Source organism: Silurus aristotelis (assembly GCF_946808225.1).
Source record: "Silurus aristotelis genome assembly, chromosome: 27".
Taxonomy (NCBI): Eukaryota; Metazoa; Chordata; class Actinopteri; order Siluriformes; family Siluridae; genus Silurus; species Silurus aristotelis.
The window spans coordinates 14,791,310-14,803,809 of NC_139600.1; the positions used below are offsets into that span (position 1 = coordinate 14,791,310).

Sequence of the window (12,500 nt, forward strand, 5' to 3'; positions counted from 1 at the left end):
TGCATACTGTTTTTATTTACTTTTTACACAGTGTCCCAACTTTTTTGGAATTGGGGTTGTATAAAAAAAAAATTGCATTTGATTGTTTTGATGATTAATTGAACTAATACACAAGCCAAGTTTACCACTAGCTTGAGCACTATTAGGGAATGCTGTCAGCAACACTTTTGCTGCGCACTGTTTATCGAGATCTCTGCTAAAGATCTTTTAGTATAGAATGTGTAGAGTGGGTGATTTTGTTTCTCCATTACAGTCAGTTATCAGCCGAGGACCTCGATCGAGTTCCTGCCAATTCGACCAGCAATATCCTGAACCGTTTGCTCGTGACTTATGACTCCCGAATCCGGCCCAACTTCCAAGGTACTGCTGTCCAATGCTACAAACTCATTATCTTTATTTCTACACAAAGACCATAATCTGAATGTTGTGATCTAAGGATCTATTCATATGCTTTAATGCCTCAGCATGAGTTTCAGCACAATTATATAGAAATTTCCAGAAAGTCCTACAAAGTAAACCCAGGTACAGTTTGTACACAGATCTGACAAGCTCAAAGTATAGATATAGATGAGCTCATTAGGACTGTAATTGGAGTGTACTGGATAATTAGAAGCTCTCGAGTGTCACAAAAATGATGTTGGAATTACAGCGTGGTACAGGAGTGTAGTTTAGTGGTACAGGAGCATGATACAGGAGTGTAGAACAGGAACGTAGAACAGGAGTGTGTTACAGAAGTGTGTTACAGGGGCGTGGTACAGGAGCGTGTTACAGAAGTGTGGTACAGGAACCTAGAACACGAGCGTGGTACAGGAGCGTAGAACAGGAGTGTAGAACAGAAGAGTGGTACAGAAGTGTGGTACAGGAGCGTGGTACAGGAGCGTGTTACAGAAGTGTGGTACAGGAACGTAGAACACGAGCGTTGTACAGGAGAGTGGAACAGGAGTGTAGAACAGAAGAGTGGTACAGAAGCGTGGTACAGAAGTGTGGTACAGAAGCGTGGTACAGAAGTGTGGTACAGGAGTGTAGAACAGAAGAGTGGTACAGGAGTGTAGAACAGAAGAGTGGTACAGGAGCGTAGAACAGAAGAGTGGTACAGAAGTGTGGTACAGGAGCCTGGTACAGAAGTGTGGTACAGGAGCGTAGAACAGAAGAGTGGTACAGGAGCGTAGAACAGAAGAGTGGTACAGGAGCGTAGAACAGAAGAGTGGTACAGGAGCGTGGTACAGGAGCATGGTACAGAAGTGTGGTACAGGAGCGTAGAACAGAAGAGTGGTACAGGAGCGTGGTACAGGAGCGTGGTACAGAAGTGTGGTACAGGAGCGTAGAACAGAAGAGTGGTACAGGAGCGTGGTACAGAAGTGTGGTACTGGAGCGTGGTACAGAAGTGTGGTACAGGAGCGTGGTACAGGAGCGTAGAACAGAAGAGTTCTACAGGAGCGTGGTACAGAAGTGTGGTACAGGAACCTAGAACACGAGCGTGGTACAGGAGCGTGGTACAGAAGTGTGGTACAGGAGCGTGGTACAGGAGTGTAGAACAGAAAAGTGGTACAGGAGCGTGGTACAGGAGCGTGGTACAGGAGCGTGGTACAGGAGTGTAGAACAGAAGAGTGGTACAGGAGCGTAAAACAGAAGAGTGGTACAGGAGCGTGGTACAGGAGCGTGGTACAGAAGTGTGGTACAGGAGCGTGGTACAGAAGTGTGGTACAGGAGTGTAGAACAGAAAAGTGGTACAGGAGCGTAAAACAGAAGAGTGGTACAGGAGCGTGGTACAGAAGTGTGGTACAGGAGTGTGGTACAGAAGTGTGGTACAGGAGTGTGGTACAGGAGTGTAGAACAGAAGAGTGGTACAGAAGTGTGGTACAGAAGTGTGGTACAGGAGTGTAGAACAGGAGTGTGGTACAGGAGTGTAGAACAGGAGTGTGGTACAGGAGTGTAGAACAGGAGTGTGGTACAGGAGTGTGGTATCAAAGCGGCAAAGGACAAGAGCCCTCATTCCACAATCATGCTTGAGCAAAAGCATTCCTTTCAAAGTTCTATATTTGAGGTACATTTTGCAGTTATAGATTTCATACGAATACACACCACTATCATGAATTAATGTGTGTGTGTGTGTGTGTGTGTGTGTGTGTGTGTGTGTGTGTGTGTGTGTGTAGGCATCCCAGTGGAGGATAAGGTGAACATTTTCATAAACAGCTTTGGCTCAATTCAAGAGACCACAATGGTAAACAACTTCATTTATACTGTTATATTGTGCCCTTTTAAATTATGTTTATCAATTTATCTAAAACATAATTTTAGCCATCCATCCATTCATCCATCCATCTATTCATCCATCCATCCATCCATTCATCCATCCATCTATTCATCCATCCATCCATCCATTCATCCATCCATCTATTCATCCATCCATCCATCTATTCATCCATCCATCTATTCATCCATCCATCCATCAATCCATCCAATCAAACTCTTTATCCATCCATCCATCCATCCATCCATCCATCCATCCAAACTCTTTATCCATCCATCCATCCATCCATCCATCCATCCATCCATCCATCCATCCATCCATCCATCCAAACTCTTTATCCATCCATCCATCCATCCATCCATCCATCCATCCATCCATCCATCCATCCATTCATCCATCCATCCATCCAAACTCTTTATCCATCCATCCACCCATTCATTTATTATTTTTTCTATCTATCTATCTATCTATCTATCTATCTATCTATCTATCTATCTATCTATCTATCTATCTATCTATCTATCTATCTATCTATCTATCTATCATTTATGAAATTGAAACAGTTGCTTTCTCTTGCTCTGTGTTCATTTTTCAGGATTACCGTGTGAACATTTTCCTGCGGCAGCGCTGGAACGACCCGAGGTTGCGTCTGCCAACAGACTTCAAGTCCGACGCTCTGACTGTGGACCCGAAAATGTTCCAGTGCCTGTGGAAGCCCGATCTGTTTTTCGCCAATGAGAAGAACGCCAACTTCCACGACGTGACGCAGGAGAACATCCTGCTGTTCATCTTCCGCAATGGCGACGTTCTTATTAGCATGAGGTCATTTCTACTTCACTTCTTCCTTCCTCTTCCGCATATCTGTTCTGCGCTTTCATTATATGAGCTCAGAAATGAAGCATTCACCAAAATCGGGGCATGTTTTTTATGTAAATTAGGTGAATAATCAGAGACACTTGGGGTGTGTCTCATGCTTATGTCATGTAAATATTTACAGAGAAGAGATGAAGGTTTTAAACGGATCTATCACTCGGTTTTTGATGTCGTCCGACAGTTTCATGAATCACGCGTGGAGTAGTTTGTACATCATACTGATGAATAACGGCTATTAGGACTGCAAAAGGGAACTTCCTCAAGCTGCAAAGAAAAAAACATATAGTCCATTAATATATATTAATTAACAGTAGTAGTGTACATACAGAAATGTGCAAAAGTTTTAGGAGAAAAATAAGTGTTAATAATTCATTTTTATCAATTAACAAAATGGAAAGTAAATGTCAAATCAAATGATCTCCCTCTGCTTTTCAGTTCTTACTTTTGCACACAAATTCAGGGATTTTGTAGGATCAGACTCAAGTTTCTGATTCAAGATGGTGCTAATGATCATCAATTTCATATGTAGTTTGAAACCCAGTCATTAACTGAAACTAAAACAGTTGCGTAGCAGCTTCAAACTGGGTGAGAAGCCAAACTCTGCTAACAAGGTGAGGGTGTGGAAGACAGGTGTCACAGATCATGCACCACGTCAAAATTGAGCTCAGCAACAATACATGAGGGAGTCCTACTGCATCATTAAAGTCTCGCCCAGGCACAGATTTCAAAGGTTTTCAAGATTCCACCTGTTTTGAAGAAGCACAAAGAAACGGGCGAAGTTAAGGAGCGTAGATGTAGTGGTGTAGTGGACAAGCAAACTTAATGTTGGGTAATAAAAGACGCATCATGCTTCCTTCACTTCAGTATCAGAAGAGGTTCAGCAGTGCCTTCTGCAAAGAACTGGAAGAAAACATTGGGACCCAGGGACATATCTACTGTCCTGAGAAATCTGGTCAGAAGTGGTCTTTATGGAGGAATTGCAGTCAAAAAGCCAAACCTCTGACATGAAAACAAGGCTAAGCGACTCAACTCTGCATGAAAACATAGGAACTGGGGCAGAAAAATGGTGCAGGTTGTTTGCTAAGGGGGCTGAAAAGTGGTACAATAATGAGTTTCTGCAGGCAACAGTAAAGCACGGTGGAGGGTACCCGCAGGTTAGCAGCTTTGTTTCTGCAATTGGAGTTGGAGAGTTGGTCAGGATTAATTGTGTCCTCAATGCTAAGAAATACAGGCAGATACTTCTCCATCATGCAGTAGTATCAGGGAAATGTCTGATTGGTCCTGAAGTTATTCTGCAGCAGAACAATGACCCCAAAATCATTAAAGACTACAATTCTTACAATAACTCAACATACAGCCATTATTGTCGAAAAGGCTGCCAACAAAAGTGAGTACACCCTCAGTGATAACATCTGTACATCATGTAATCATGCTAAGCCAAATGTCCTATTCATCATGTTGATGTTTTTGTCTGCTTGACAGAATCAGAGAAATGTGTGTATCTTGTATTAGAGCAGTTAAAATGTGTTGCTTTGAGTCCAATTCTCTCGTACTGACCACTTGATGTTCTACATGCACCTCATGGTAAAGACTCTGAGTTTGAATTTGAATTGTTGCTCTCCACAAAAATGCAGAGGCTGTAAGAAGATCAGAAACACCCTGAAACTGAGTTACAGTACAGTGGTCAGGGTCATACAGAGGTTTTCCAAGAAGGGTTCCACTAAGAACAGGCCTCGCAAGGGTCCATCAAAGAAGTTGAGTACTCGTGCTGTGTGTCAGGTGCAGAAGCTGCTTCAAAAAACAGATGCATGAGTGCTGCAGCATTGGAGGTTGCAGAAGTGGAAGGGCCATTTGTCAGTGATGAGAACAAACGGCAACAAGTCATTTTGCATGCCGTCGTCTTAGAAGAAAGCCTCTTCAGAAGCTGGCTAACAAGAAAGCAGTTGCTGAAATCAACCTCTCCAATAGCATGAATTACAAAACCATGTCCTGTGGTCTGAAGAGACTAAGATAAACTTGTTTTGTTCATCATTTGTGGTGATGCCCTGGTTGAGGAGAACCAAGAACATTGTGTTTCACCTACAGTCATGCATGGTGGTGGTAGCATCCTGATCTGGGGCTACGTGAGTGATGCTGGTACTGAGGAGCTCCAGTTTATTGAGGGAAACATGGTTTCCAACATGTGCTGTGACATTCTGAAGCAGAAAACGGCTGCTCGGCAGTTTTTCAACACACTGACAAGGTCACAACTGCCTTCCTGAGGAAGCTGAAGTTGAAGGTGATGAAGTGGACAAGTATGTCTCCAGACCTGAACCCTATAGGCACCTATGGGTCATCATCAAGCAGAAGGTGGAGAAGCGCCATGTGTTTAACATCCAGCAGCTCGGTGATGTCATTATGGAGGAGTGGAAGAGGATCCCAGCAACAACCTGTGCAGCTCTGGTGAATTCCACACCCAGGAGGATTAAAGCAGTGCTACATAACAGTGGTGCTCACACACAATATTCACACTTCGACATGTTCACTGAGGGTGGACTCACTTTTGTTGGCAGTTATTGAGATAATATTGGCTGCATGTTGAGTTCTTTTTAGAGGACAATAAATCTGTACTGTTATACAAGCTGCATATTGACTACTTATTATTATAATATTTAAATATAATAATAATAATAATAATAATAATAATAATAATAATAATAATAATAATATATTTCTATAGTATTGTCCCCTGAGAAGATACACTACAATGGTTGCTGATAAGTGAGGGGTGCACTTACTTTTATGAGAAACTGTGTACATATATATATATATATATATATCAGACGTCTGACAGCAGTAGAGATGTTGTGTGTTCAGGAGACCAAGTGGAAAAGGAGTAAGACCAGGAACATTGGAGGTGTTTAAACTGTTCTTGTGGATGGAAAGAGAAATGTCACTAAAAGAGAGTACATGTGTGTGAATGAGAGGGAGGGCAGTGGAGGGGTGTGGTTGCAGGGAGAAGAGGTGGAGAAGGTGGAGGAGTTCAGGTTCCTGGGGTCAACAGTGCAAAGTAATGGAGAGTGTGTTAGAGAAGTGAAGAAAAGAGTGCAGGCAGGGTGGAGTGGGTGGAGAAGAGTGATAGCAGGAGTGATTTGTGATAGAAGAGTATCTGTGAGAGTGAAAGGGAAAGTTTATAGGACTGTGGTGAGACCTGAGATGTTGTATGGTTTAGAGACAGTGGCATTGAGTAAAAAACAGGAGGTGGAGCTGGAGGTAGCAGAGCTGAAGATGTTGAGGTTTTTATTGGGAGTGACGACGATGGACAGGATTAGAAATGAGTTTATTAAAGGGACTGCGAATTTTAGAGACAAGGTGAGGGAGGTGAGATTGAGATGGTTTGGACATGTGCAGAGGAGGGACATGGGGTATATCAGTAGGAGAATGCTGAGGATGGAGCCACCAGGAAGGAGGAAAAGAGAAAGACCAAGGAGGAGGTTTATGGATGTGGTGAGGGGAGACGTGCAGGTAGAGGCAGATGTGGAGGACAGGGGGGTATGGAGACGGATGATCTGCTGTGGCGCCCCCTAATGGGAGAAGCCGAAAGAAGAAGAAGAAGTAAATAGATAGATAGATAGACAGACAGACAGACAGACAGACAGCTCACATGGTCATATTGTTTAGCCGTGTGTGTGTGTGTGTGGGGGGGGGGAACTCTGTGTGCTTGGCTGGAGTGTATTGATTATGTGATTAACCCAAGGAAAGCTTGTTTTCTCTGATTGTTTCAATCGTTGATTATGAACATTAACACACAATAAAGCTGTAGGTCTCTGAGCGAATCCTTGTCGTGTTCCACTCTGTCTCAGGTTCTCTGCTCTGCGCAGTACAGAAAGATGGAAAGATGGAACTTGAGACTGTATCAGATTCAGAAGACGAGGATTCTGGGTTTGCGCTTTAATGTGTGTGTTAGCCGTAGGCCAGGCACCCAATCTCGCTTTTTCTCTCTCTCACTCTTTTTTCCTCTGCCTCTGTGTTTTTTCCTCATCTGCCACTGCGGCTCTTCAGGCAGCCGGGCCTAATGAAGCTTGCAGTGTGTATCTGCTCATAAACCTCTCCTTCACACACACACACACACACACACACACACACACACACACACACACACACACACACACACACACTGTGTTTCATGAAATACAGAATCTAGTCTAAATGAAGTTTTATATAAAGGTATATGAAACTTTAGCGTGTGTGTGTGTGTGTGTGTGTGTGTGTGTGTGTGTGTTTGCAGGTTGTCAGTGACTCTATCATGTCCACTGGATCTCACCCTTTTTCCCATGGACACACAACTTTGCAAGATGCAGCTAGAGAGCTGTGAGTATACACACACACACACACACACACACACACACACACACACACACACACACACACACACACACACACACACACACACACTTAAACACCAACAACACACCCATGCTCTAGATCAAATGGTGCATCAGGCTCCTCTAGATCTCTTCATGGTGTTTCTGTGAATGTACTTCATTCAAGAAGAACATGTCCTCTATCAGCCTGGACAAATCAGCAGAACGTGACAGTCATGCGATCACTGAACACCATCCAAGCATCGAGACGTCTGTGTAGATTTATTACGTTTTAAGATATTACAATACGTCCAAACGTTTCTGTTAGAATCTCCACTCGGGAAGTTATTTATTTTCAGAGTGTATTGTGTGTGTTTGAGTTGATTTCCGCAATACAGACTGTACAGTGTTCTCCCTTATTTTTTTAGAAAATGCAAACTGAAGAGACAGACTGTCTTTTCCGACTGTTTCTTGAATGTTTTGTGTGTGTGTGTGTGTGTGTGTGATTGTTTTAGCAAAAATGGTACAAATACAAATACAAATACAAATACCCTTTAATACATTGATATTTTTGGGGAAGTTCTTGGATCCTTACATTTGTGCTTGATATCATACTATAACATCTGGATGCTCATCAATAAAACAGACCTAGTTTTATGAAACATGCGTCTAATGAAATATTTTTATAAAATGCACTGTTTTTATCAGTGTTTCTCTCGCAAAAATAAAGCAGAATTTCCATACTATCACCCTGAGGGTGCACAAACTTTTGCTCTGTAGTATATAATGATAGTCATTACTGTGTGCTAATATAAATAGTATAGTGTGAGTTGTCGAGTCAGTAGGGGGCAAGGCACAGTGCGTCAGCAATGCAGTCATCTGTGTGGGAAGGAAAATGTGCTAGGTCCAGAGTACAGAAGACATGTGAACACACACACACACACACACACACACACACACACACACACACACACACACACACACACACACATATGTGTGAATATACTGTTTGTATGAAACAGGCAGTCTATATGAGCAAAGTAGGTATTAGCAGCATAGCAGCATAGCAGACCAGGATGTATGTGGATCTGCAGGATTTTGTGTGTGTGTGTGTGTGTGTGTGTGTGTGTGTGTGTGTGTGTGTGTGTGTGTGTGTGTGTGTGTCAGTATTGATGAAGTCAACTCAAGTGTTTTTCTATAGTATTTATCTCTGATGAGAAGCCATGGAGACTGTGGCAAGGAAAAACTCCCTTAGATGTTATGAGGAAGGAACCTTGAGAGGAACCAGACTCAAAAGTGGAACCCATCCTCATTTGGGTGACATCAGGAGTGTGATTATAGTCTTTAAACAATACAGAACAGAGTGAGAACTAACATGAGTACTGGAGTGTAAGATTATGAGTCATGTTCTTTCTACAGTCTTATACAGTCATTTGTGGTTATAAAACCAGGAGCTACTGAGCAACTCATAAAATTATACATTTAAGATCATCACACATCCAACACCAGCTTCTCCATGCCAGAGCCTTTAAACACTTGAAGAGGCCCAGTGTCCAAACTCCACATGAAGTAATATCCAATTGGCGCTGGTACGATGCTAGATGGTACGGGAGGTCAGCATCTACTTCTTTAAAGGTCCACAATCTTCATGAGGTGTGACACGACTGGAGCTGGCACAACCAGTGATACAGGCCTGTCTTTCCATTAGTCACAATGATGGTGGCCTCTGTTCCCATCATTAATAGTGATGTAGGTGTGGCCTTTGTTCCTATCATTAATAGTGATGTAGGCGTGGCCTCTGTTCCCATCATTAATAGTGATGTAGGCGTGGCCTCTGTTCCTATCATTAATAGTGATGTAGGTGTGGCCTCTGTTCCCATCATTAATAGTGATGTAGGCGTGGCCTCTGTTCCTATCATTAATAGTGATGTAGGTGTGGCCTCTGTTCCCATCATTAATAGTCATGTAGGTGTGGCCTCTGTTCCTATCATTAATTGTGATGTAGGTGTGGCCTCTGTTCCTATCAATAATAGTAATGTAGGTGTGGCCTCTGTTCCCATCATTAATAACTATGTAGGTGTGGCCTTTGTTACCATCAGTAATAGCGATGTAAGTGTGGCCTTTTTTTCCATCAATAATAATAATGTAGGTGTGGCCTCTGTTCCCTTCAGTAATAGTGATGTAGGTGTGGCCTCTGTTTCTCTCGTTAATAGTGATGGAGGTGTGGCTTCTGTTTCCCTCATTAATATGAATGTGGGTGTGGCTTCTTTTTCCCTCATTAATATGAATGTGGGTGTGGCTTCTGTTCCCATCATTAATAGTGATGTAGGCGTGGCCTCTGTTCCCATCATTAATAGTGAAGGAGGTGTGGCCTTTGTTTCCATCAATAATACTGATGTAGGTGTGGCCTCTGTTCCCCTTATTACTATTGATGGAGGCATGGCCTTTGTTCCTATTATTATTAATAATGAAGGTGTGGCCTCTGTTTCGAACAATAACATTGAAGGAGGTGTGTCAGATGTTGTCTGTGTTCCTATCAGTAATAATGAGGCAGAAAGAAGTAGCTGTTGCTTCCGTGTTTGTCACTGTGCCTCAGTGAAGAAAATCATGTCATCAGTGTAAAGAACAACAAGGAGTAAAGAAGTGTGTGTGTGTGTGTGTGTGTGTGTGTGTGTGTGATTTGCAGACGGCTACACCACGAAGGACCTGGTGTTCATGTGGCAGTCTGGTGACCCAGTTCAGATGGACGAGATCGCTCTGCCGCAGTTTGATGTCAAACAAGAGGACATCGCTTACAGGAACTGCACCAAATTCTACTCTGGGACAGGTCTGCACACACACACACACACACACACACACACACACACACACACACACACACACACACACACACGACAAGCTGCCACAAGCTCTTCAACAAAATGCTGACTTTTCTTTTCTATGTCCTCTTAATTTGTGCCTGAATCGATGCCTCTGAAAGCATTTAAAACTTCTCCAGACAGATATACACACACACACACACACACACACACACACACACACACACACACACACACACACACAAACACACACACATTCAGTATATATATATATATAGCCTTCCTTTTCTTACAAACCTTATTGAATTTCACCAAAGTAAATTGGAAGAAGGCTGCACTATAATGAAAGTCACATGCAGCATGTATAGATTTTATGCCTCTTCATGGCTCAGAAAACTCGTTCTTTCGATTTTAATTAAAGGCTATAATTTATATTTTCCAACAATTCCTACATAATGAAACAGTTATCAAGCTAAAAAAAAATAGGCCTGGTCTCATTTATTCACCTTCATTATTTATCTTCTTTAAACGTTCAGATCATAAGGAATTCAAATTGCTCAAATAAACCCCCCAGAAAGAAAAGCAAACGAAAACAAAAGATCAATTCTCCGGTCTATAACTTGTTCTCGGACCTGGTCGGTCATCTCTCCGTCTCTCTGTTCTCTTTTTACGAGGGAGAGAGCTGAAGAAACACATGTATACATGTGACTGTGTGCTGTTTATTGTACCTCTGTAATTGTGTGTCTATATAGAAGCTCTTTAATCGTGTGTGTGTGTGTGTGTGTGTGTGTGTGTGTGTGTGTGTGTAGGGGGGAGGTGACTAAAGCGGTTACTTTTTCTACAGACGCTGACTTGTGAAGATAATGTGAGGCTTCATACTTGTAGCTTCCATTATGAGAGATTATGATTTGTTTAATGTACTTGATGACGACATCATGGAGAAGATGTCATGTGACCTAAAGCAACTACGCTTTTGCTTGTGTTGGTGTTGGTGTGAGTGATGCTGGTCGTATTGGTGTTGGTGTGAGTGATGCTGGTCGTATTGGTGTTGGTGTGAGTGATGCTGGTCGTATTGGTGTTAGTGTGAGTGATGGTGGTCTTATTGGTGTTGGTGTGAGTGATGCTGGTCGTATTGGTGTTGGTGTGAGTGATGGTGGTCTTATTGGTGTTGGTGTGAGTGATGGTGGTTGTATTGGTGTTGGTTTGAGTGATGGTGGTCATATTGCTGTTGGTGTGAGTGATGCTGGTCGTATTGGTGTTGGTGTGAGTGATGGTGGTTGTATTGGTGTTGGTACGAGTGATGGTGGTCTTATTGGTGTTGGTGTGAGTGATGCTGGTCGTATTGGTGTTGGTGTGAGTGATGGTGGTCGTATTGGTGTTGGTATGAGTGATGGTGGTCTTATTGGTGTTGGTGTGAGTGATGGTGGTCTTATTGGTGTTGGTGTGAGTGATGCTGGTCGTATTGGTGTTGGTGTGAGTGATGGTGGTCGTATTGGTGTTGGTGTGAGTGATGGTGGTCTTATTGGTGTTGGTGTGAGTGATGCTGGTCGTATTGGTGTTGGTGTGAGTGATGGTGGTCGTATTGGTGTTGGTGTGAGTGATGCTGGTCGTATTGGTGTTGGTGTGAGTGATGGTGGTCGTATTGGTGTTGGTGTGTGTGATGGTGGTCGTATTGGTGTTGGTGTGAGTGATGGTGGTCGTATTGGTGTTGGTGTGAGTGATGCTGGTCATATTGGTGTTGGTGTGAGTGATGGTGGTCGTATTGGTGTTGGTGTGAGTGATGGTGGTGGATTTATTTCTGTTGGTGTGAGTGATGATGGTGATGATGGACTTATTGGTGATGGTCTTATTGGTGATGGTATTGATGATATTGATGGTGTTGGTGTAAGTGCTGGTTGTGGTCTTATTGGTGTTGGTGTGAGTGTTGGTGGTCTTATCAGTGCTGGTGTGAGTGTTGTTGATAGTGATGGTGTTCTTATTGGTGTTAGTGTGAGCGATGGTGGTCTTATTGGTGTTGGTGTGAGTGATGGTGGTCTTACTGGTGTTGGTGTGAGTGTTGGTGGTCTTATTGGTGTTGGTGTGAGCGATGGTGGTCTTATTGGTGTTGGTGTGAGTGTTGGTGGTCTTATCAGTGTTGGTGTGAGTGTAAGTGATGTTGGTGGTGGTCTTATTGGTGTTGGTGTGAGTGATGGTGGTGGTGGACCTATTTTTGTT

At 43.0% G+C, this 12,500-nt stretch overlaps 1 protein-coding gene across 3 annotated transcripts in view; it reads left to right on the forward strand.

The window, feature by feature from the left end:
- Positions 1–12,500, forward strand: part of glrba (glycine receptor, beta a) — a 28,182-nt gene that overhangs the window by 5,970 nt on the left and 9,712 nt on the right. For all 3 annotated transcript variants that reach the window (XM_083532912.1, XM_083532910.1, XM_083532911.1), the window contains exons 3-7: positions 254–360; positions 2,154–2,221; positions 2,847–3,073; positions 7,392–7,474; positions 10,154–10,294. In XM_083532912.1, the coding sequence (XP_083389038.1) occupies positions 254–360; positions 2,154–2,221; positions 2,847–3,073; positions 7,392–7,474; positions 10,154–10,294 (626 nt within the window). The remainder of the gene's footprint in view (positions 1–253; positions 361–2,153; positions 2,222–2,846; positions 3,074–7,391; positions 7,475–10,153; positions 10,295–12,500) is intronic.